At 42.5% G+C, this 22,791-nt stretch overlaps 2 protein-coding genes across 3 annotated transcripts in view; both read right to left on the bottom strand.

The window, feature by feature from the left end:
• syde2 (synapse defective 1, Rho GTPase, homolog 2 (C. elegans)) overlaps positions 1 to 8,998 on the bottom strand; it is a 46,132-nt gene extending 37,134 nt beyond the window's left edge. Inside the window, exons 1-2 of one of the 2 annotated variants that reach the window (XM_071486428.1) lie at positions 8,646 to 8,781; positions 6,696 to 7,738 (exon numbers count right to left, since the gene is read on the bottom strand). In XM_071486428.1, coding sequence (XP_071342529.1) covers positions 6,696 to 7,584 — 889 coding nt within the window. In that variant the 5' untranslated portion in view covers positions 7,585 to 7,738; positions 8,646 to 8,781. Of the gene's footprint in view, positions 1 to 6,695 lie in introns of both variants that reach the window. The other variant, XM_071486427.1, reaches the window with a different exon arrangement.
• Positions 8,999 to 18,579: 9,581 nt separating this feature from the next.
• cunh1orf52 (chromosome unknown C1orf52 homolog) lies at positions 18,580 to 22,375 on the bottom strand. Its single transcript, XM_071486426.1, has 3 exons — positions 21,945 to 22,375; positions 20,974 to 21,184; positions 18,580 to 20,345 (listed from the first exon to the last, which is right to left on the bottom strand). Exons 1-3 carry the CDS (start codon positions 22,233 to 22,235, stop codon positions 20,191 to 20,193), a joined length of 657 nt encoding a protein of 218 aa, XP_071342527.1. The 5' UTR covers positions 22,236 to 22,375; the 3' UTR covers positions 18,580 to 20,190.
• Between the last annotated feature and the right edge of the window lie 416 nt (positions 22,376 to 22,791).

Here is a 22,791-nt window from a genome sequence, read left to right as displayed (position 1 = left end):
CATGGTTTCATATTACATAACATCTACTCAGTGGATTGAGACTAAGGTACTTTTTTTGCTTGGTCGCTTTCATTGACAAAAGCGGCACAGAAAGGGCAGGGGGCTCCACTGGGATTTACTTTTCCCGGGAAGTCACCCAGCCTCTCTCAGCTTTCCTCTGATCTATAAGGCAACTTTATAAAGCAGCGGTTGATTTGAAATAATTGCTGCCCACTAAATCCCATAAACACCAACTTTGTAGTTCCTCTAGTCAAAACAGAACAAGTCTTGAACTTTTTTCCTCTACTTGCAGCTTGGCTTTTTTTTCCACTACAGAAACATGAAAAGTATGATATAAAGTGGGATGAAATTGATTCTGCTGGGGATGCCATTCCTCTGCGTTCCAGCTGATTATATAAAACGCTGCTGAGTGTATAAAACAGCTTTCAGTGGCTTGAACAGAGGCCACTTTAAAGGCATCCCTAATCTCCACAGTGAAGAAATAAACAGCCTGAACAACAAAACCACAACCAATCACAGCGTCTCTGTCGTCCGTTTCATTTCAGCTCAACAGACCACCACGATATAAAGCTCATCTTTACGTGCTGTATTTCTTCCTTCCTCTTCTGTTGAACTTACAGAGACTTTCCAGCCAGAAACATATTTGTGTGACCAGAGCCAGCATCGTGTTTGCATTAGCCCGGATTAAGGGTTGATGTTGTGTTTGAGGACCTGGAGCTCAGAAGCTTTAGCATTAGCCGCCTCCTGAGTGAAGGAGAAAAGCATGTTTCTGGCTCTGCACTGAGTCCCATGAGTTAATGTGTAGGCCCGAGCTGGGAGGCTATAATAATCTACCATGGTTTGTTTTCAGCTGTTCTGTCCTGGCAGTTCCTTGTAACCCTCTAAACTCCGTCTACAAGCGCTGCTTTTACTTCTGTTTGAAATGACATGACATGAAATTATAACCTCCATGAAGGCCGGAGTCGTCGCAGGGCTGTTGCATTGGACTGCATTACTTTCAAGCTAAGTGTACCTAATAAACTGGCAACTCAATGTATATTAAATGAGGATAATTAAGATTAAAAAGATGATACATTTAAACACACAAAGGCACAGAGACAAAACTTACAAATTAAACATTTAAGAGATAGAAACTAAGTTTGTTTTTCGCAAAAAAACGAAGAATCACACACCTGTGGATGAGGAGGAATGAAATAAACTGTAGGAATCAGGTAAGGAGGGATCATTTGAAAGTGTAAGCAAGCGTGATATCAATTAAGGGAGAACTTTGTGGGAGGAAGGGGACAAACAGCCAGTGCTCGGTCCTGTAACGCGAGACTGAACCGAGGTGAGACGGTTGTGCATGGAGCTGTTGTCAGCATGCCATCTCCTTTGAGGGGTCTTTCATAACTGGAGGAGGAAGCGTGTTCTGACATGAGCAGCATTCCAGACCACGGCTCCAGATTTACAGCCTCACCGGTGTCACAACACCCTCCCGGAGCAGCAGCACGGCCACCGGTTCCACTTAATAAGTGAGATTTTAGCCATTTTCACTGCTGTCAAACGGTCAGCTCCCAGCGTGTCAGTAATTCTCCTCTTCAACACCCTTAAAGTGAAATATGATTATGTCAGACAGTGTTTGTACTGCAGAGCATTCAGCCTGATGAAAAACAGATAATGGTTTCCCTGTTTGTTCTTCCTAAAAATTATATTTAAAATGCAACATATAGTTATGTCTAAAGGTGTTAACTGTAATATTTACTTAAAAAGACATTTTCTCAGGCACAGGAACAAAGAATACAAGAGCTTGATATGAAGGTGGATCATTTAAGAGAGAGAGGCTTGATGTCTTTATCAAAAATTAACTATTAGGAAAATAAAACTCAAACGATTCATCTATTAGTCAGTGGTCAGAAAATGAACTAGTTTGATCATTAGATGATAAAATTCAAAAGAAAATTAAAGCTTCAACTTCTCATTTTTGAAGAGCTCACACTGAGCTTTAAGAAATTATTTTGTGCCATTTTAACAATGTTCTTACATTTTCTAGATCAGGCAAGAAGTTGATTAATCAAGAAAATAATATGTGGATTAACTGATGATGAAAATAATCGTTATTTGCAGTCTGGTGTATATGAATTAAGAAGAACTTCAAGGGGGAGATGATCTTTATTGACCTTCAGGTGACCATCTAAGTGCCTATAAACACAATGCAGAGCCAAAGAACAAGACTCTTCTATTAAAAATCTCATAACAGAGCTGACGAAGCCTGTGCCGCCACGGTTTACAGCTGATGTGTTCAGTGCGTGGAAAACTCACGCCCCTGGCCTGAAGGTAACAGATGGCCACAGCGCATCGTACAAAGGTGCTGTGAGAAAACGAAGAGGGCACGGCAGAGAGGGAGAGGTGGACGGGGAGGAGCGTTGCGGGTTTGTCTGAGGTGCTGAAAGGAATGCAAACTTATAAAGAAAACAGCTTATTTCCCGGATGTGCTGGTATGAACCTGCGCCATGTGAGCCTGACAGTAAACCCAATTATATTCATGTCTAAATCTTCTGAGTGCCTGAGTCGTTTTCTCCTCTAAGACGAAAAACACTTGATCTGCTTTCCCATAGGCTTTTCTTTTATTTCCCAAATTCCTTTTCCTTCATAGAGGCTCCTCTTTTGATAAGTGCAAAACACACACCAGCTAGTTTTCTCCTCCATACAGACAACACTTTTGTTGTGTATACAGAGTTTGAGACCCCCCCCCCCCCACCTTCTTCAGAGGGAATCTTTTGCTGTGTGCCATACATTCCCTGTTGACACTCATTCATATGGTAATTAGGATTCTCAATGTAGATTTTTCTTTTTACACCAGGGCAGAGCGGAGATCGTCCAGGGTTGCATCACATGTCAACACTTGCATCCCACTGAGGCGTCACGGCAGCGCAGCCTGCTAATGCTAATATCCCTTCCTCCTCAGTGTGTTGGCTTGAAAACTAAATTCCTTTCAATGTTGCAGCTCTTCCAGTTGCTCCTCTGTCCTGTCTCATTGTGTCTGTTGAAAAAACTTCAGGGGAGGGACCATACAATCTAAAAAAAGGCACATGGACTCACAGTTTGCGCCAATTCAGTCCAAAAACACTGGTAAAAGTAAGACAAGTCACTGAAAAGCTCAGCAGCTCCTGGCAAAAAGGCTGCCACCTGCTAATCAGTATCTAACAAGCTGCTAGTGTTTGCCCGACACTCTCAGCAGACACCATCATGTGAGCCATCGGCCTCATAAACCATCCTGGGACGAACCCTAATGGCTCAAGTTTCTCCTCCGTCACCTGATCTGTCTTTAGAGCCACCATCCTCCATAAATCTGTCCAAGATCAATCACACTAGACAAGACAAATTATTGTACTTCCACCATCAGCCACGTGTTTTCATGTGAGGAAAAAAAAAAAGAAAACAACGTCTCAGTAACAAGGCTTTTGGCACAATGCAGAGACCGAACACTACATCGTTCTGACATGACTTGACAGCAGTCGAGGAGGATTGTGTTACACCTGCACCCTCAACTCATAACTACTTTAAATCCACTGAGCAAGCAGGAATTAATGTGATCAAAATGTTGAGCAATAGCTGTAAATCTAATCCAGAGCGTGTCTTTACTTCATACTTTATGTGTTTGGTTTGTTGAGGAATTTGTTGGACATTTTTGGTAAATACACTTAGAATCAGACAAGAGGAACCACACCACTCTCACCTTCGTGGGGTGAACATGAAACTACAGCCAGCAACCGGTTAGCTTAGCTTAGCATTAAAACTAGAAACAGGGGGAAGCAGCCAGATTGGCCCTGTCTAACGGTGACAAAATCTGCCAACCAGCATCTCTGACGTTCATCATTTAATTACAAACTATGTCATTTTTGTTTTATTCATACAAAATTGTGTAAAAATGACCAGATGTGGCTTAGAGGTGGTTTGTGTGCCACGCCACTTCTTGTCCAGAACCAGATGCCAGGCAACCAGCGGACACTGCTGGCTGTAGCTTCATATTTAATAGCCAGATATGTGGCTGGTATTGATCTTCTCATGTGACTTACTGCCAGAGAGCGAAAAAAAAAACTATTCTTTTAGAAGCTGTTTTTGCTGAGATGCAAAAAGTAATTTCACTCCTTAAGTATTTCCAGCCATGTAGTCTGAGCATGATCTGTTAATATGAACCACAGCTGAAAGGGACAAAGCACTTAAAAAAAGGCAGCCAAAGAAAAGACTATCTGCCTCCAGGGAGTGGATCTCCTCTGTTTGTGGTGTCTATGGCTCAGTCTCAACTTCAGGCTTGACTGACACACCACTCCTGAGTTCAGGTCTGGCCAAAACATGACGTCTGGATACTGCCTACCTGCTGCCACGCCAATGCTCTGCCACAGCGCTGCAGCGCAAAACTGTAAATCCACCCAGCTGCAAATACAAACATGCATGTACACAACGGAGATGTGCATATGCACGCTCATGTGCTCGATATCTAAACTCAGCTGTGGGTGATAATCTACTTTTTTTTTCAGAAAGTAATTAAAGGACAAGTCAGAGCAGAAATAAATTAGCTCCAGTCTAATTAATCCTTTACGTTGCCCTATGACTTCATAGTGGAGTTTAATTTCTAAGGAGTACTCCAGGGGAGGGACAAGCTTATTTTTAGAAAGGAAAAACATATACAAATATTTGCATAAAGTCCGAATACACCCATAAACTCAATGAAGAGTTTGAAGCCAAGACAAGCAATTCACTGCTTTTGAAAGCTTTTGGCATTTCTTTTTTTAAACGGGTCATTGTGAGGTGCTGGGAGGCCCACGGGGGCAAGATAAGCCCAGTCCTGACCTTAATAAATACTTAATCGCCCTTCATTTTGTTCATTCACGGAGGGGAGTTAAGTGACACAACGCAAACAAGTTAAACAACAGGAATGGCATCCTAAATATTCAATCCAGAGTCTCTTTAAAATGCAAGTTACCATGGAGCTGTCCAGAGCAAATGACTGGGGAGGAAGGCGACATGACAGCCCAACCCCCCTCCCCCGACCCCCCGCTCTACACTCACACACACACACACACACACACACACACACACACACACACACACACACACACACACACTCACAGACACACAACCACCACAGAGAATAACTGCAGTGGCTTCTCCCCTGCTTTGGATTCCTCTGGCCACAGCTGTGGAAAAGTTAAGTGGGGACAGAGAGAGGGGAAAGCTGAGCAAAATGGGGGAAAAAATGAGAGTCAAGGGGGGAAGAGACCTTGGAAACTAATATGAAGAGAAGTCTTGTCTTTACTTTAACCGAAACACAGCAGAGGGAATCAATGTAAAAGTCGGAGCTATGCTGTGCCAACGGCGGCTGGAAGTCAAACACGGGGGCCTTCCGCTCAGCGGCCTCAGAGATCACACTCTATTTCTAGCAGCACGGCAAACTGACAGTCAACAACAGGGCAGGTCATCTGTTTACTCTGGAAACATCGTCAGAACAACATACACACTCGCAGACACGGAAGCTGGCACTCATAAACATCCAAACACATACGAAACTGTTAACAGAGGGCAGGACGTTGGGTGGTAGAGTAAAAAAGGGACGATGGTTATGTTTTTGATCCATACAAAGCGAGCACATTTCCACATCCTCTGAAACACATGTCAATAGGGAAGTTTTCCACACACAGTTTCCGAATCCTGTGATTAAACTGGCTCACAGCCTTGTTTGCAGTCAGTTCAGGTCAGCGTGGTGAAACTGAGCTGTGTGCTACAACCGAAGACATGGCAACTCCATAAACATGCAGAGTGTGCAACAAGTGTAATGTAGGTGATCGCCACTGCAACGTCGGTGCATTTATTTCTGCAAATGCTATGGAAAGTGGGCATAAAAAGTGGGTAAACAGACTCTGTGGTGAGATTATTTTATCAAGTGCAGTGTCAGAGGTCAAGCCTGAACTATCAGTCTTCACTTTTAATGAAACATGAGCGATAAATATTGAACATGCTGAGAAAATGGAAATATGAACAGCTACAATTTCATGGAAAACTGGGCAAACATCATCTGCTGAGGCAGACTGGGGGATATGATTGAAAGCTCCAGAACAGCTACTAAACAGACATTGTGGTGAGATGGTTTTTACCAAGTGAGTAAATGTTGTTTAGACTCATTTTCATTAAAGCTGACACCTAAATGGTTTCACGATACAGATGCTTTCATGTTTTAGCACCACATCACAAGCAGAACATGACAGAACAGTCAAGAAAATCATTTGGCATTTTGAACAACAACAAATACAATGTACACAAACACACACAAACAAACGAAACCCATCACCAACACCACGAAAAAACAACACCGCAACTAGCAGAGGAGAGTGAGTTAGTTGTTACTGGACTACACTGTGAGTGATCCGGCCTACAACCTGAAGTGCTATGAACTCAGTGTTAAAAATGCACCTAAATTAGTGTGAAGGACAGAACCCGCCACCGGTTAGAGAGTCCTAAAAGGAAAGCAAAGAGATCTGAGGTGTCTCGTCCCTTTGCTTTGCATCCAGAAGAGGAGGAGTGCAGGGTGGACCACCACCAGACGGAGTTTACTATGAGTGGAGGAGGATGACAATAATCAGACGGGAGGAAGGAGGGTGAGAGGTCTCTGATTTTAGAGGATCCACGGGAGTTGAGGCCACTCCGTGTAGCCTTCCTACCTGGCTGCTGCTGTCGCGGTGACTTGGCTGTGGGTGATTTTGCCTTTGCAGATTTAACCCCTCGGCTGGATGTCTGGACCCCAGGTTTAGACCCTCCGAGGCTAACCTGGGGACAGGGCCGCTCCGGGTTTTGGCCTCCACCACGGGACAAAGATGAGCCCTCTATACGCTGCTTCATCTCTGAAGACAGCAGGCGGCCCTTGTGCATCCACGCTTGCATCTTGTTGACAGTGACGCCGTGGCCCTTGTTGACGGACTTGGCCCCCTGCCCTCGGACTCCGATTAGCTCCTGCTTGTTGTCGTGACCCTGGTGCGTCGATGCCTCAGCGTTGCTGTCTGAGGACCCTGTGAGGCTGTTGACCGAGCCGCTGCTCTCATTGAGCTGCCCGCCACGCTCCTCCTCGCCACCAGCATCTTGTAGCTGCTCATCGCTGCTGATGGCGTTGTGGTCTGACAGCTCGCCCACTCCTCTGACTTTCGCTCCATCAGCCTCTTTCGTCTCTGCAGCCTCTTTATCATCACAGATTTCTGGATTCTGTGCTCCAGGGACCTGAATACAGACGCCTGGATACCTGAAAGCTCCGTCACTAGCAGAGCGCAGTAATTTGGGCCTTGTCTTAGTCAGAGAGAGGTCCACCATACTCTTACTGTTCAGCCTGCTTTTGAGTCCTGACTCAGAGTTCCCACTGAGGCAGAGCAGGAGTGAGTCAGTGTCAGACACCTGCTGAGGGCTGTGGTCTCCTCCTGAGGACCAGGAGTCACTGTCCATGTTTTTGGCAGATAAGCGCGAGCACAGGCTGTCTCTGGAGTGGCTGCTACAGGAGGAGGTGGCCTGCTGCTCAGTTAAACCACTACTAATGTGCTGGACATCCTGGTTGATATCATTCATAGCATTGATGAGCAGGTAATAAGCTTCTTTCAGCTGGTTCCTAAGCCTGTCTGTTTCCTGAGCGCTGTCACAGTCATCAAGCTGTCCTTTGTCCTGGCCAGACTGTGGCACCTCAGTGTGTGCAGCCTCCGCCCTATCGCCATCAGTTTTCACTCTGATAGTTTCATAAAAAGGCAGAATTTCATTATCATAATAATCCTCATCTTCACTGTCTAAGGGGTATCTGAGTGGGCCGTGGGATGCCATGTTAATGTCGCGTATCTCTAACTCCGTGGGGAAGACGGTGGGGCTCTGCAGACCACCTGCAGACCCTCTGATGTCCCCTGTGTACTCTGGCTCATAGCTCTCAATGTTTCTGATTAAAATGTTTTCTTCCGTGTTTCTCGACACACAGTTTGGATACACAAGTGCCGCGCAATTCGGCGAGCTCGTCTCCAAAGCTGGGTTGTTGTCAAAGCTCCAGTTGGCGTTGCGCTCATGCGCAGCCACTACAGTCCCTGCCATGTGCCGGGGCTGTCCCCTGTCTCTGGGCTCTGTCCCCTCACTACCAGCAGCAGCTGCCCGGCCCTCCGGAGGTTTACCGCCCCCGCTGTGCGCCTCTGCCCGTGCTCGGTACAATACGTGATCTGAATTGTCCCCAAACCCGATTGAATCCCCGACGCTGCGCTGCCGCGGAACCGAGACGAAGTGTTTTCTCTGGACATGCGGTCCACCGAGCGGGACCCCGCTGGTTTTGTCAGCGGATCTGGGTCCTTGCTGGCTCCTATCTCCTTCCCTGAATACAAGCCCCCCAAACTGCGCGTCTCTCTGAAGTGAGACCCCCAGGAGCTCCTCATTAACCCGAACCCTGCCCCCGCTGCTCCGCTTCTGGGGACGTGCGCCGGGCAACTCCGCTGCGCAGCTCTCCCGGACTATCACAACCCCCCCTGTTTGCACCATCGCCCCGTCAACACAATTCTCGTACGCACTCATTCTCTCTGACGTGCAATCCAGCCCAGTGAGCAACACCACCGGGCGAGCCTCGTCGGAGTCTCGCTGCATTTGCAAAACTTTTTCTTTACCTTCTCGGCCCCCATTCGCCGCGGCTGCAGCCGCAGAGCCGTATCCACCGCCGACCGTCGCTCCTTTCTTGGATTTCTTCCCCCGGAGTTTCGCTAGTAAAGTCCTCCGCAGAGGATCAGCCATTCCTTTCCTTTGCCCCCAGTTTATTCCTCCCGCTTTCTTTCAGCACGCTGGCTCCAGAAGGACAGAGCCGAGTGGGTTCTCCTCGCTCGCCGCGGTCAAAGCTCGCCGGGCGGACGGGCTCCTCTCCATTCTCCGCTGTCACCTCCGCTCTGTCGCCTCACTCACTCCTGATCACTGTGCTAAACTGCACCACCTCTCTCCCTCTCTCCCTCTCTCTACTCCACACACACACACTTTGCCTCCCTCCCTCTCATTCCCTCTCTTCTTCTCTCTTCCTCTCTCTCTAGCGCCTCACCTCTCCCTCTCATCATGTTTGCAGCTCAGATTTTTGGAATATTTTTCTGGCTCAGAGTTCAGGGACTTAGCAGATAGTGAGGGAAAAATTCATGGAAGCTACAGTTACAGAAAGTTGCAGAATTTCCTACTAAACTGAGTTTGGCATGTAGCTCGAAACTGGCTGTGATTTAAATCTGTAGAAGCTTTATTGTACAGTGAAAGACAAGCACAAGTGAACCCTTTATTTTCACATTTAAAATGCAAGCACCTATTGTCTATCATCACGCTTCACATAATTTCCTTGATTAATCTTTGGTCTATAAAAAAGTTAGAGAACAGTAAAAAATGCCATAATCATAATTAACTAAAGATGTTTCATTAAAGACCATGGTGACTTCATCAAATAGCTTGTTTTCAGTCCAAAACCCAGAAACATTAAGTTTACAATCACATAAGAAATACTTATAATTGAGAAGCTGGCACCACAGAAAGTGTTTAGCATTTTAATAAAAAAAAATCACCTCAAGTTTAAAAAAAGAGTTGCAGGTTAATCGTCTGTGAATCAGCTGATCAGCCAATAGTTACAGCTCTACTTTGCAGATCACTGATAAGCTATGAATAAGAAGAAGGTGTGGGTTGCCAAGTTGTGATAATCCCTTCTGCTCTAATGTTTTAAAAAGTCCTCAGTCAGTCACCAGTCTGCAGAAACATTACAAATGTCTGAACAGTATTGATAAAATGTGTTTTTTTTTTATTATGCCACAAGATTTCAATTTACATATCATTAATAAAATATAAGAGGTCTAACTTTAACCAGGAGTCCTGTAGTTTCAAACATGAACTATGCCATTAATTAAGTTTTGTTAAAGAAACTCATTTTGTCCCAGGTGCTCTGCTTTTCATTTCCAGAAGGTCAGGGTTGAAGCCATTTGACAGGAGGGGGTCTTCGTGATAAATTAAACAACTAAAAAACTAAGCAAATGTCCTGCTGAAAAATAATAAACATCAGTTACAACCTGGCAACCAAACTGATTACTGATGTATAAAGCTTTATTAACCATTAATAAAGCAATTAGTCACAAGCTCTGTATAATTTGTGTCGTACTGCATCATGTTAAGCAACAAACATAAAGTAAAATAAGGTCATTATAGATACAGCAATGAATACAAAGGACAAACACTATTCAGTAATTTTTAAAAACATAGAGGGTAAAAACATGACTACAATAAAAGTGATTTATGAAGGATGTTTTTGATAAGATGTGACTTCAAGATGAAGATAAGATGTGAAAATCAAATCAATAAATGTACTGATTTCAGATCAGTTGCAAATGGAGGACAGTGAAAACAACAGTACCTATAACTGGCTCGGCAGCAGAAAGTATTCCATAGAGCTGAAAATGTTAGTGAATCGTTCAGTTATTATTACACAGAACGGCCCCTGTGACAGAGAATATATTTATCATATATATCATTAAAGTGTTTACTGACGCACTGATGTGCAGGCAGCATTTTAACACCATGAAGGTGGAGTCTTTTCACTACTGTATTAACTTTGGGTCATTTTATCTGCATCATATTTAGAAGGTGATGATATATTTTGGATGAAGCTTTTTATCTGAAAAGTAACTTTAGTTTAAGAATAAATGCAATGGACCAAAATGTATAGTATTTTCCCCTGAAGTAAAGTTTAGAGTAGCATGAAATGTAAATATGTCAATACAAGTTCCTATGAATTGTGCTTAAGTATTTATATTTAACTTTATAAAATACTTGTAATGCTGAGAATTGCTCCAAATAACATCAGTGTTTACTTTTTTTGTACTGCATATGTATAAATGTGATCTTGTCCCATCCAGACTACAGGACTGTAGGATTTGCTGTAGGTTTAAATCTGGGTGATGGTATGTGAGAGCTCCAGCCCCTCCATTGAAATTCAACACATATTTGTCCCTGAAATGTGAATTAAATTCAGTTGGGGAGCAGCAAGCCAAGACTTCAAATTACCACCTTCACTGGTAGCTGTGAAGGCATTTCAGCAAACAGCGGGGAAAACAACTCTCATCTCAGGGGGGAAAAAATGTGCTTGACCCTCTGCAGAGAAAGAGAAAAGTGTTGGTCTCAGCAAGAAACAATAATGAGGATGGCGATAACCTGGCAGCACCGACTCATCTGTTACCTCTTTATAAATGAGCCGGATTGCGTTTGTCATGAGGAATTTGTCTTTTTCATAGGTACATCTTCATTAGTGCAAAAAACATGAAGGCTATTTTTTATCCCACATCCCCAAAGCGCAGCCTGGTACATGATGGATCACTGCCGATTATTGGACTGACACTTTTATCTGAAGTGTATCTTGAGTAATCCTCTTCTCATTGACCTTGCATCTAACCCCTGTCCCCGCTCGCAGCACAACCCGCAGCTTTAAGAGCAGTCGAGACAGCGGAGAAAGGAATGAAACATACTTCACTTGAACCTTAAGCCATTTGTTTGCTGTTGCCTCTACTCGGAATGTGCAAGAGGATGAGCTGCTGAAAAGCTGCAGTGGGTGTATGAGTGCACATGCACTCTGCAGACCTCCCTCTTTAAAGCACACACACACACACACACACACGCACGCACAAACACGCACAAACACACACACACACACACACACACACACACACACACACACACACACACACACACACACACACACACACACACACACACACACACACACACACACACACACAGCATCTGAATCCATTATAACACTCCTGGCATAACTGTGGCTCTATTTTCTAAGGTAAAATGTCTACCCATGATTGAGGGCATTTATTGTCAGAGCCATTCATCAACAGGGCCTCTATGTGCCACAATAACCCCCCCACGCACACACACCACCACCACCACCACCACCACCACCTCCACTCCCCTCAGTAAAACATGATAAGCATCTGTTATTGCTCTGCAGGAGCCATGTAGGCCCTGACGCCTCAGCCTCAGCGACGGACTGACTAGACCCTGTCTGGGCAGTTATTTACAGGTCAAAACCTGCAGGCTGCATATTGTGTGTTTGTGTGTGTGAAAGAGAGAACAAACGAGAGCAGGGGTTGTTCAGGAAAAGACATTAGATGTATCAGGAATAACACAAACCTCTGGACTGTGAATAAGTGTTTTAATTGTTCATTAGCTCACGACATGGCACGAGCAACCTCTTTGTGACAAATAACAGAAATTAGTGCAATTTTCATACTGGAAATATTTTGCATGCCTGACAATGAGATCTTGTCTTGTGATATCACATGATACCTGAGGTTATGCAGTGGTGCATATGATGGCTTGTTGTCAGCAAAGAAAAGGACTGTAACTCAGTATAGCTTGACGTATGCTATACTTAAGAACAATTTGGAGGTGCCTATACTTTACTTGTGCACTTGCATTTTATTCTGTTGATTCCTGAGGCAAACACTGTTCCTCACTGTTATTTTACTTTTCATTCCACTGAAGCTGGTCGACAGTTATACATACTTTAATTCAGATTTTCATTTCCAATGAGCCGATAAAGTGTGATGCATTGCTCTATGTTCCCAAATGCATCGCCCACAGTCCTGTCTGCTTAGGCTTGGTCTCTATTTTTACCTTATTTTCAGTAGCTTTAATACTGTTGGCTCTTAGAGTGCCAGAAGCTGCACATTTATTATATGTCTGCTCTTTTCTAATAACTTAACAGCTTTGTTAGTGCTACTAACTGTGGCACTGTGGGAAACTTTACAGGCCGCATATTATAGCTGGAAGGTTATTGTGACAATAAATATGATAATGATCATCACATTCATTTGTGTGTTTATTTTCCTAATATAATAATGTAATATTTTAGCTGAGCTACTCCACAGTCTTTCCAACTACCTTCCGGTTGGGAATCAACAGACTAAACATAACAGTATGTAAAGGAGCTGAAGTCTGTCTGTCTGGGCCAGATGCAACATCAAAATACTTGCAAAGAAATAATAATGTAATAATCTAATTTAGAATAATATACCACACATAAAGACCAGTCTGCTGAGTGATGCATGTGTCTACATTTAGTACTTAAGTACATTTTGCTGATAATAATTCCATACTTATATTCCAGGTCTTTATCTTACTGTCATATGGCTCCTCTCATTTCTTGTGTGTAGCCATGTCAGCACACAACTGAACAAAAGATTTATGAATGGAGATTTAAATAAATGCCAAAGCAAGAACTTGTTGCTGACTCAAGGGAAATGAGGAAGTTTGTTTCCCTTTCTCTTTTCTTTCTTTGGTTTTTCCTCCACCAGTCACTTGTGTCCTTTGTGAGGGCAGTGGAAGAACATCTGCTCAGCTGGCCCCCTTTCAAATGACCTGACCAGAGTGTGTATGAGGAAGACAACAGTGTGTGTGTGTGTGTGTGTGTGTGTGTGAGAGAAAGGAAAGCAGAGAGAGAATAGCCAGTATATGTGTGGGTGTACATTTGTGTGTGCACGTGAGTGTGTGTAGTGATGCGGGGCTCTGCAGCTGTTGGGGCTCTCCTCCTGATGGCTGACCATTGTTCCCTCTCTCTGTGTCTCTGGCTCTCTCTCTCAGTCCCAGCCAGTTTATGGGCCCTCCCTTTTTTTCAGTGCACACCACAACTAAATTTATGTCCATGGACACAAGCCTTTCTCAGGGTATAAATTAGGCTGGATGATCCCTGTCGAAGCAGCATTGCCAAGAGCCTGCTGCTTTACGTTCCACAGTCACATTATTGTCATAGCCATTCACTCATATTTTACTACTGAGGGAAAAAAATCTGAAAGGAACTCTTATTGTAGCGCACTGCATTTATATCCACAGACAGTTGTGGATGTGAAAGTTTGTTTTTTAAAAATATATCTGAGCTTTAATTCAGTCGGGCAACATTTTGTATAGACACTGAACATCTTTACATTTGATCATTTCCTTACAGTCAGAGGAAAAACTGTCAGTTTTATCCCCAGAGGTTAATTCTCATTAGGGTGTAAAAGCCATTTAGACACTAATTAGACACTAAAACTCTTTAACAAAAGAGTCCATGTTAATTTAAGCTGTCTGTTTAGAAAAGCCAGTGTAATTAAAGGACTAATTAAACATTTTGCTGGAGACTCCAGAAAGTTATTGGTCCTGGCCGAGAAACAGTCTGACACACAGCTCCCTGTAAAATGCTGAACAGTTGTTTTTTCACTTTGGATTTTATATAAATTAAACGGACAAAATAAAACACCTCAGTTAGTGTGCTTTAAAGGTGCTGGTTCTTTGTTCTAAGCTAAGCTAACCAGCAGCTAGTTGAAGTACATATGCCAACATTATATGCATATGGAAACAAACTATAATTAACTGGAGAGTTTTACTGCATCTGTGTGATCAGGCTGGGAACAACCATATTAACCCTTATAACCTCCACATAATATCCTAATATCAGTGAACTGACTGGTGCAAACATAAGCATTTAATGTTCGAGCTGGTGCAAGCAAACATCATATAATCTCCTCCGGTCCCCAGATAAGCTCTTATCTTATTAGATATAAACCTGACCCTGGTGGGATATTAACCCATTTATCCTGTTTGCTCATGTTGTCTGAAACATCTGACTGCTGTGTAAAATGCATAGCAAAAATTAAAACCTAATAAGGCCTCCTCAGCTGTAGCATCTGGAATAAAGTGAACCTCCGAAGCACACACAGTGACTCATCGAAGCTAAATTAGGCAGTCTAACTCAGAAAAATGATATTTCATCCATCCTGTATGATCCTCAAACTCCCCACTGCACTGTGCCAGTTTTACTTTCTGTCGCCAGAACTAAAGGCTGCTTTCATCATTGATTCATCTGTAATTTTTCTTATTTGTATATAATTCGTATTTTCATTGCCTTTAACAGAACATAAAGACTGCAAAATAAATACAATACAATACAATACTGGTGACTTCCCAGTCTTCATGGGAAAAACAAGGATTTGAATTTACTGAAATATAAAACAGAAACAAGCAGAAAATCCTCACGTTGCAGAAGCTTTAACCAGTAAATGTTTGACATTTGTGTTTGAAGAATAACTGAAATGATAAATCAATGATCAAAATACTTGCAAAAGTTTTTCTGTAAATCATCTCATTGCTTCATCGTGAAAAAATATGACTTGATTTTGATCAATCAGAAACACTTTGAATGTGTTGTGTCGCAGTCGTCCAGATCTTCGCTGCGGAGAGAAAAACACTGAAGATCTGTGTGTGTAGACTTACACAACTCGCTGCACCCACTTAAACCTGATTGGGCAAAGCACGGGACAAGGGTCAAGATAACAGAATTCACACAGATAGTATCTCCTCCATTACTGACCGGCAGCCAGGTTAGCTGACCGCCGCCGGCTGATTTAGAAACATCCACACACACACACACACACACACACACACACACACAGAGCCTGGGCTGTCTTTGTGTCTCCTCCATATCCTTATCAACAGACAACCTCTGACATGTTTATCATGGCGGGAGGTCAGACTGCTTGTCTCTTGCTACTGTTCCCCATCATCTGAGCTGCAAAGACAACGTTCCTTCCTCAGAGTGCGTTCATCATGTGATCAGGCTGAATATGTTCAGCTTTACAGGTTAATCTTCCAGTTCACACTGTCTGTGTGAAAACTAAATATCATATCTCTTTCAAGTGTTATCTTTAAGTATCTCTTTAATGTGCTAAAGATTTTTACATTAAAAAAAATCTCTTTCTCTAAAATATCAACTTTTAATGAGCTAAGAGTTCTCAGCTTTGTGACAGTGAAATTTTCAGCTACTCCAATGGGTTTTTAAATGGTTCATTTAGACAGTTTAAGAATGAGGAGTATTTTCTCAGGCTTTAGAGGAACATGGTACATGGTTTTCTTCAGACAGTGTCAAGATCTGACATTCTGGCTGGCTGGCATTTTTGTGGTTATAGCCATTAAATATAATCATCTTATATAACATGCCTATGAGAGCTGGTTTCCATTGGTGCAGGCAGGTCTACAAATATGGAAAATATGAGAAATAAGAAATGTATGAAAAGGCTGCCAGAGATTAGACTTTTTTGGGTATTAATTAATGGAAATGGATCAAAAAATGAGTCTGAATGAGAAATTTTCTTTACAGAGCAAGACATTTAAAAACAAAGTGTGTGATTGAAGATGTTACTTTGTCCATTTTTTAAAAGCTTATGTCAAAAAATTGTGCTGTTGATTTTAGATATAATCACTTCTCGTCATGTGTGACTGATGCTGTTCTTTTCCGAGTATCTGATGAAACTTTACAGATGTTCTTAGGTGGTATAGAGGAATGACAGTGAAATGTCAACTTCAAACAAGGGGGAAATTATGGAAATATTCGACTGCAATCATTGGTCAGTACCACAATGTTACTGTAAATTACAATATTATGTTACTGTCTGACCATCATTGGAAAATTCCACTCCATGCTCAATATGAAAGCAAGAGAGAAGAACCTGTGGTTTATGGACCATGGCTCACTTTGAGCTGTGAGTGTGTAACTCTGATCTTTTTTCTTTCCTCTAAAACACATGATTTCAACACAGTAACACACATTGACAACACGCTGTTGTTAACACACTTCAAATCTGAAGTGAAAGCTCAAATGTCAGGTTACAGGGATGCGTTTGTCTCCAGCCCCACAGAGGTTTTTCTTTTCTGCTGAACATCTGTTTCACAAGATCGGCCAGATTGCTGGTGTGAAAAACAACTGTTTGCCTCTAGAAAACATCCAAGAATGAATGAGTCAACAAGACGGCGAGTGTGTTGACATGAAACCAGCAGTCTAAATTGACACAGAGAGTATGCAACAAGACAAATTCAGAAATATGTGAAAAGAAAATGTTAGTCATTGGGTCCACCACTTTGGTTTAGGCTGTAATATGTCATCAGCCATTAGATCAGTTGCTTTGACTTCATACAGACATGGCTCCCAGAAGATGCTTCCTAATGACTGTGCTGATTGCCTGACTTTTCCTCTACAGCAGCCATGAGGATAACATTTCTGGTTTCAAATGACATATCATAACAACATCTGGATGGACTGTTGTGACCTTATTCAACGTCCCTAAAGGATACGTTCTACTGACTTTAGAGGCTCTCTGACTTTCTATCTACCAGGTAAAGAAAAGGTCATGAGAAAACACCCCCAAACATACAGCTTACTGGGAAATGGCAGCACGCTAACAGGCTAACCTAACATGATGAACCTAAATATCACTCGCAGCTCATCCATATGTTAGCATGCTGAGCATTTAGCTCAAAGCACGACTGTGTCTTCAAGCTTCACAGAGCAGCTATCGTGGCTGTGGACTCCACGTCTTGTTATATTAGAGAAAAAGCAGGATTGTTGGTGGTGGGCCTCCTGCAGCACCACACAACAGCCACGACTACATTTACATACAAGCTGCGACATTGTGCTGACTGTGTGAAAATGTCATAAGTCAGATAGCAGCAGCTGTAGACAGCCAGCTCAGTAAAGGTCCCTGAATACTCAATGGCCATTATGAGGTCTTGACCTTCCAGTAAATGTGTCACAGTGATTAACGGTTAGTGTGACTGACTGGTCCTGAGTTATTGGCAGACTGTCTCAATTCAGTTAATAAGTTACGACTGTTTAGATCCACTTGGGGATCGCAAAATCTAAACCTTAATATTTTATTTAGACCTTGAAAAATCTAATGATGCAACATTTAGCAGAGCTCTTTTAGGATCCCAGTGACTGATGCTGATACAGTGAGACCAAGACGTTCCCTTTTATGAAAAGAAGATAAGGTCAGTCATGTGTGATGATAACAATGCTTTCCTCTGGTAACATGATCTCAGTAACACAGAGGCACCAGTCCAGGAAGGCAGTAACAAATCAACATCCCCCCAAAAAAAGCTGGAATTTAAGTTTCAAACAATTCTAGGAAAAGCACTTTGCAAAACACTAATTTTCTGGGAAATTTCCAGCTACATCTCTGACAGTGAGGTGAGTAATTCTTAAACACTTAAGGATGTGACCTCTCTGGCCATCGCTCATACAATCAGCGCGGAAAGAGGAGTTATTTGTTCGTAAACATGGCCGATAAAATCAGTCTGCTGCTGCTGCTGTGCAGGACCAGGTACGCATTTCAGACAAGGCCAGGAACATACCTGGAGGCTGGAATTTTATCAGAAGCATATTTACCACTATTTCATGTCAAACCATGATGACAGATAGGCCAGGAATTCCTCTGATCACTAAACTGCTGCAAAGTGCAAACTTTCCTTTTTTTTTTTTTTTTTTTTTCAAATGCTTGGAAAACCATTATATTTGCTCCAATGGAGAGAGAAATTGAATAAATACATTTGGGAATGTCTGGTCTATTCTATGGATTCTAACAATAATAACTTTAAATAATTCTAAGACTTGGTTTCAGAGTGCGGCCTCTTTGCTGTTTATTCATTATCAGAAAAAATGGACCTCAAGTTGATTTCAACAATGCACTTATATCTTTAAATGACTGACAAAACAACTTTCTCCAGTAAAATATTTTTATTGCCTGTGTGGTTTATGATGAATAATCTCACTGGAGACAAACCTATAAAATTATCTATATTCAACTGTTCACACTGAATGAGGAGACTTGTTGGTATAAACATAAAACAGTACAATATTCCAATAAATCTTCTGTAATAATAAACATAAACACTAAACATATAGGAAGCTGATGTTTGTTTATTTCAGATCACACGTTAAGTGTTGTGTAATACAAGGTACATGAGACTGAATAAACAGTCCGTATGCATCAAGTATCTCAAGAGAACTGAGATGAGACAAACTTCCAAATCGAAGATCAGCGCTCCCTTCCTCAGAGTCCCTGCTTATATACACAGACCCTGGTTGTGATTCAGGTGGCCAACATTTACACAGTACAGCAGACTTCACCATAAACACGAAGGGAGTGAATTCTACTGTAGCTTAAAGGCGCCATCTAGTGCCCGTAAGTAGGAAGAACACGCATGTTTTTAAATAGCAACAGACCATTTTCACTGAAGGCATTTTGACCTGTTACAGCAGGAAGACCATCAGCCGTGACGCCCGTCAAGATGTTGCCATTGTGAGCTTAGTTCCTGCTACATTTACCATGATGACACACACTCACTGTCACAGCTGGTAATAATAAAATTAATGCTGGCGAGGTTCGATTTAGCTGCTTTGGTTTCAGGGTCCTGGTATTGTACATGCAGACTGCCATGACTTACTGGGACACTTGAAAGGAACAACGCCATATTTAATGTTATTAGTAACAACTTTGCCTTTCCTACTGTCACAAATCAAAATGTGTGCTGTGAAAATGGACCGTTTCGAACATATTTACAGTCATTTTAATCACATTTTTACAGGAAAGTCACTGTATTAACACAAGCACAGTCATAGTTCAGTGGTGAATAGATATTTAGGATAATACAACACAAACCACAAACACAGACCAAGAAAACCACCAAACCAAGACGATATTGTTCTTTTAAGTAATCAAACAAAAGAGAGACAAAGCCAAAGGACCACACTTAATATTTAATGTGTCACAGTAGGATGGCTAAACCCTCATTTATAGGAAAACTGCCGTGTTTTACAACAATTCTACGTCTCGTTTCACCCAACTGTCTAAACTACATATTCTGAAGTAAAGTGAAGGTGACGACAGACTGGAACCAAATCTCTCTGATCACTTGTTTGGTAATGCCCAGTGCTCTCTGCACAGCGTAAAACTGTATCTAGTGATATCCCTCATCGCAGCCTCTACGGAAGAGAGCTGATGAGTAAAAAATAAAAGGGATGACGATCAAAACTATGGAAATATGAGCCAGACTGTAAAGCACCTGCATTTTCTTTATGTATGTGGGACATTAGTCAGCAGAATCTGGTCTGTGAGAATATCACAGTCTTGGCCTGATAACATATTGATATAAAGCTTGTCTTTTAACCAACTAAAATTTTGCAAATTATGGTATATCAACATATTGGTAAAATGGTTGTGTATCTTTGTAACAAACCACCAACTTGACCACTGTGCTAATGTCGATGGACGTAACCTGCTGAAATAAAATGTTTAAATAGACACCGATGCCTTGTTGCAGGCGGCCTCACTCGATCTTTTGCCTAAGGATCCTTTTCTCTTCCTCTACGAAGTTCTTGTCAGAGGTGGCTTGTCCCAGTTCCCTCTTCCTCTTCTCCTTCTGCTGGAAGGTCTCCACTCGACGTTTCTTGGCAGAGAGGGATGCTTGGTCTGATTCCTCATCTGATTACCAGAGAGGTGGAGGCAGTGGGTTGGAGGATTGTTGGGGGAGTGAAAGGAGGATTAGAAAATAACGATTGTTGAGTTACTCAACAGCGCACTTCTCACATGTAACAGGAGACTATAGCTAAGCAGAAAGTCGAGCCAAAGCATGTCGTGTTTTTTTAGCTTGTGTATAATGTTGTGATTCCCAACATTCATTTCCCCCCAGATGGGTGAACTGTCGGGTATCTATAAAGTTTTCCTTGGGGTTAAGTCCATACAGTCCACTTACTTATCAAAAATGCAAGCACACAGATCATTTTTTGTGGCTTTACTTGGCAGTGGGGCGCATACACAGACCTCTCCAAACACACATACACTTTATTGGGGTGGTATGTGGTTTGTTGACACTTATTTTTAATACAGTATATGTTTAATATTACACATACACTGGTCAAATAGGTGCATGACCAGGCATAGCTCCTCTTTAACTACGGTCAGCACTCCAAACATGCTCAACAACACCAAGGAGTAAGTTGTTGGTATAATGTAATACACTGAAACACCTGGTTTGATGGAGAATGAAGTCGATGGCAGTGATTATTTCATCAGTTTAATACTGATAAGGGAGTATAATATATAGACTGACCTGAGTCTGATGGTTGTTCTTCTGCGGGTAGAAACTGGGCGTTGCCGGTGTAAGGCTGCGGCGCGTCTTCCCCATTGTCCTCATACACATTGGACCATTTTATAGCCATGTCCATACCCGGAGGAGGCCCTTTCTTCTTCTCTGGCTCTGCAGCGTAGCTCTCAGGAGGGGGCACAGCATTTGTCTTCCATGGCTTAAACACTCTGGCCGGCTTTAGGTGACAGAGAAAAGCATCATTAGGAAAACTGATAAAAAAAAATGTTCCCCTGGAAACATGCAGCATTGCTGTGTTTACATACATGCTTCAACTCCCTCTGTCCCCGTCCCCATGCAGCAGTGTACAGATAACAACATATAACCTTACGCACTACACACTGGTCACAGCTCGTCTGCCTAAAAGATGGCGACTGTGTCCTGACTATGCTACTCTGCCAAATACTGCTAACAATTTGTTGATAACCCAACTTTTGAAAATTTTATATATTTGGTATTAAGACTGTTCCCTGAACAATACAAGCAATTTGAAGATTTCAATCAATAGCTGAACCAAAATGTTAATATATATAATATATATCAATAATGACTGACCAACAGATCAATGGAAAGTAAAATATTTGACAAATGCATAAGGAACTGCAGCTCTACTGCCAAATATTTAGTTAAAACACACCTGCAGACAGTTGCCTGGGATTTATTTCTGCTTGTCAACCAGACAGTGCCACAGTGTAGGCTTCAGGGCATAATCACTTCAGCCTCAGAGCATATATATAGGAGGTAAGGTGGGGCACAAGTAGGCTAATCTGTCCCCTCCCTCCCCATCCGGTCATGCTGGTAACTGTGGACGTGTTTACAAAGGGGTCAACTGCGGTATTCAACATATTAACATGATTAATAGTGTGAATCCTGCTATAATCTCCTGAAATCTCCCTGAAGTTAGTTTGTGGAGACACGTCTCTGCTTCGTATTTTTACCTCTTCGGGGGCTTTGACCGTCAGACTGTCCCAGTCGATCTGCTTGTTCAGGGGATTGTAGAGAAACGCCGGCTTGGACACGGAGCTGAAGAGCTCGTCAGGTCTGGGTAAAGGAGCTCCACCTGCCGCCCGTTTGGTCCCGTGTTGGGAGGGCTCGGCTCCGCTACCCGTAGCCTCCGTCCCCGGCTTCCTCCTCCGACCGTCCGCCTCCTCGTCAGAGTCGCTACTGTCGCTCAGATCGTCGTAGCTGGAAAAGAAACCTAAAGAGCCGGACTTCTTTTCTTCTGACATTGTGCTGCAGCTGCTAATTTAATATTGAGTCAAAGCCCGATAAAGTAAAAACCACGTAAAGGTGAAAATAAAGCTACCTGACCGGACTTCGTAGCTCTGGACTCTACTCCATTTTAAATCAGCCTCCCAAACAGTCGTAAAGCATGTACGTGATGTCGTGACGACGGTCGTAAAGCTTATTTCATTAAAGGGGCAGGCCGAGTTACGTAAAAACCTTAAACTGAACTCACAATACCGCTACCACTACTACTACTACTACTACTACTACCAACTACTGATAATACTACTATTGACTACTACTACGGGGCAAATCAGTTAGCACATTTGAAAGAGTGTGCAAATTAGTGTTTCTCTGCAGTTGTGGTGTAATTTCCCTACGTTTTAAGATACTGCAGCACAGCACACTGTTTTTTTGGGGGGGTCAATGTAATAGCATGATCATCAGCCTGTGGATCATCTTGGAACAAAGGCATGATTGGAGTTATTTTTTATTTTTATTTATTTATTTATTTATTTTGAGGACGCCCATTTAGAGGAGCAAATATATTAGCACCCT

Source organism: Trachinotus anak, unplaced genomic scaffold, assembly GCF_046630095.1.
Source record: "Trachinotus anak isolate AG129_WGS33_773 ecotype Australia unplaced genomic scaffold, CSIRO_AGI_Tana_v1 ptg000010l, whole genome shotgun sequence".
Lineage (NCBI taxonomy): Eukaryota > Metazoa > Chordata > Actinopteri > Carangiformes > Carangidae > Trachinotus > Trachinotus anak.
The sequence above is the reverse complement of the archived record's forward strand: the minus strand, read 5'-3'. Positions and strand labels throughout refer to the sequence as shown.

Coding starts and splice junctions, on each gene's coding strand:
- cunh1orf52 (XM_071486426.1), bottom strand. CDS start 22,235: ATGTCAGAAGAAAAGAAGTCCGGCTCTTTAGGTTTCTTTTCCAGCTAC. Junction 21,185..21,944: donor CGGTCAAAGCCCCCGAAGAG/GTAAAAATACGA, acceptor TGTCACCTAAAG/CCGGCCAGAGTGTTTAAGCC. Junction 20,346..20,973: donor AGAACAACCATCAGACTCAG/GTCAGTCTATAT, acceptor TCTGGTAATCAG/ATGAGGAATCAGACCAAGCA.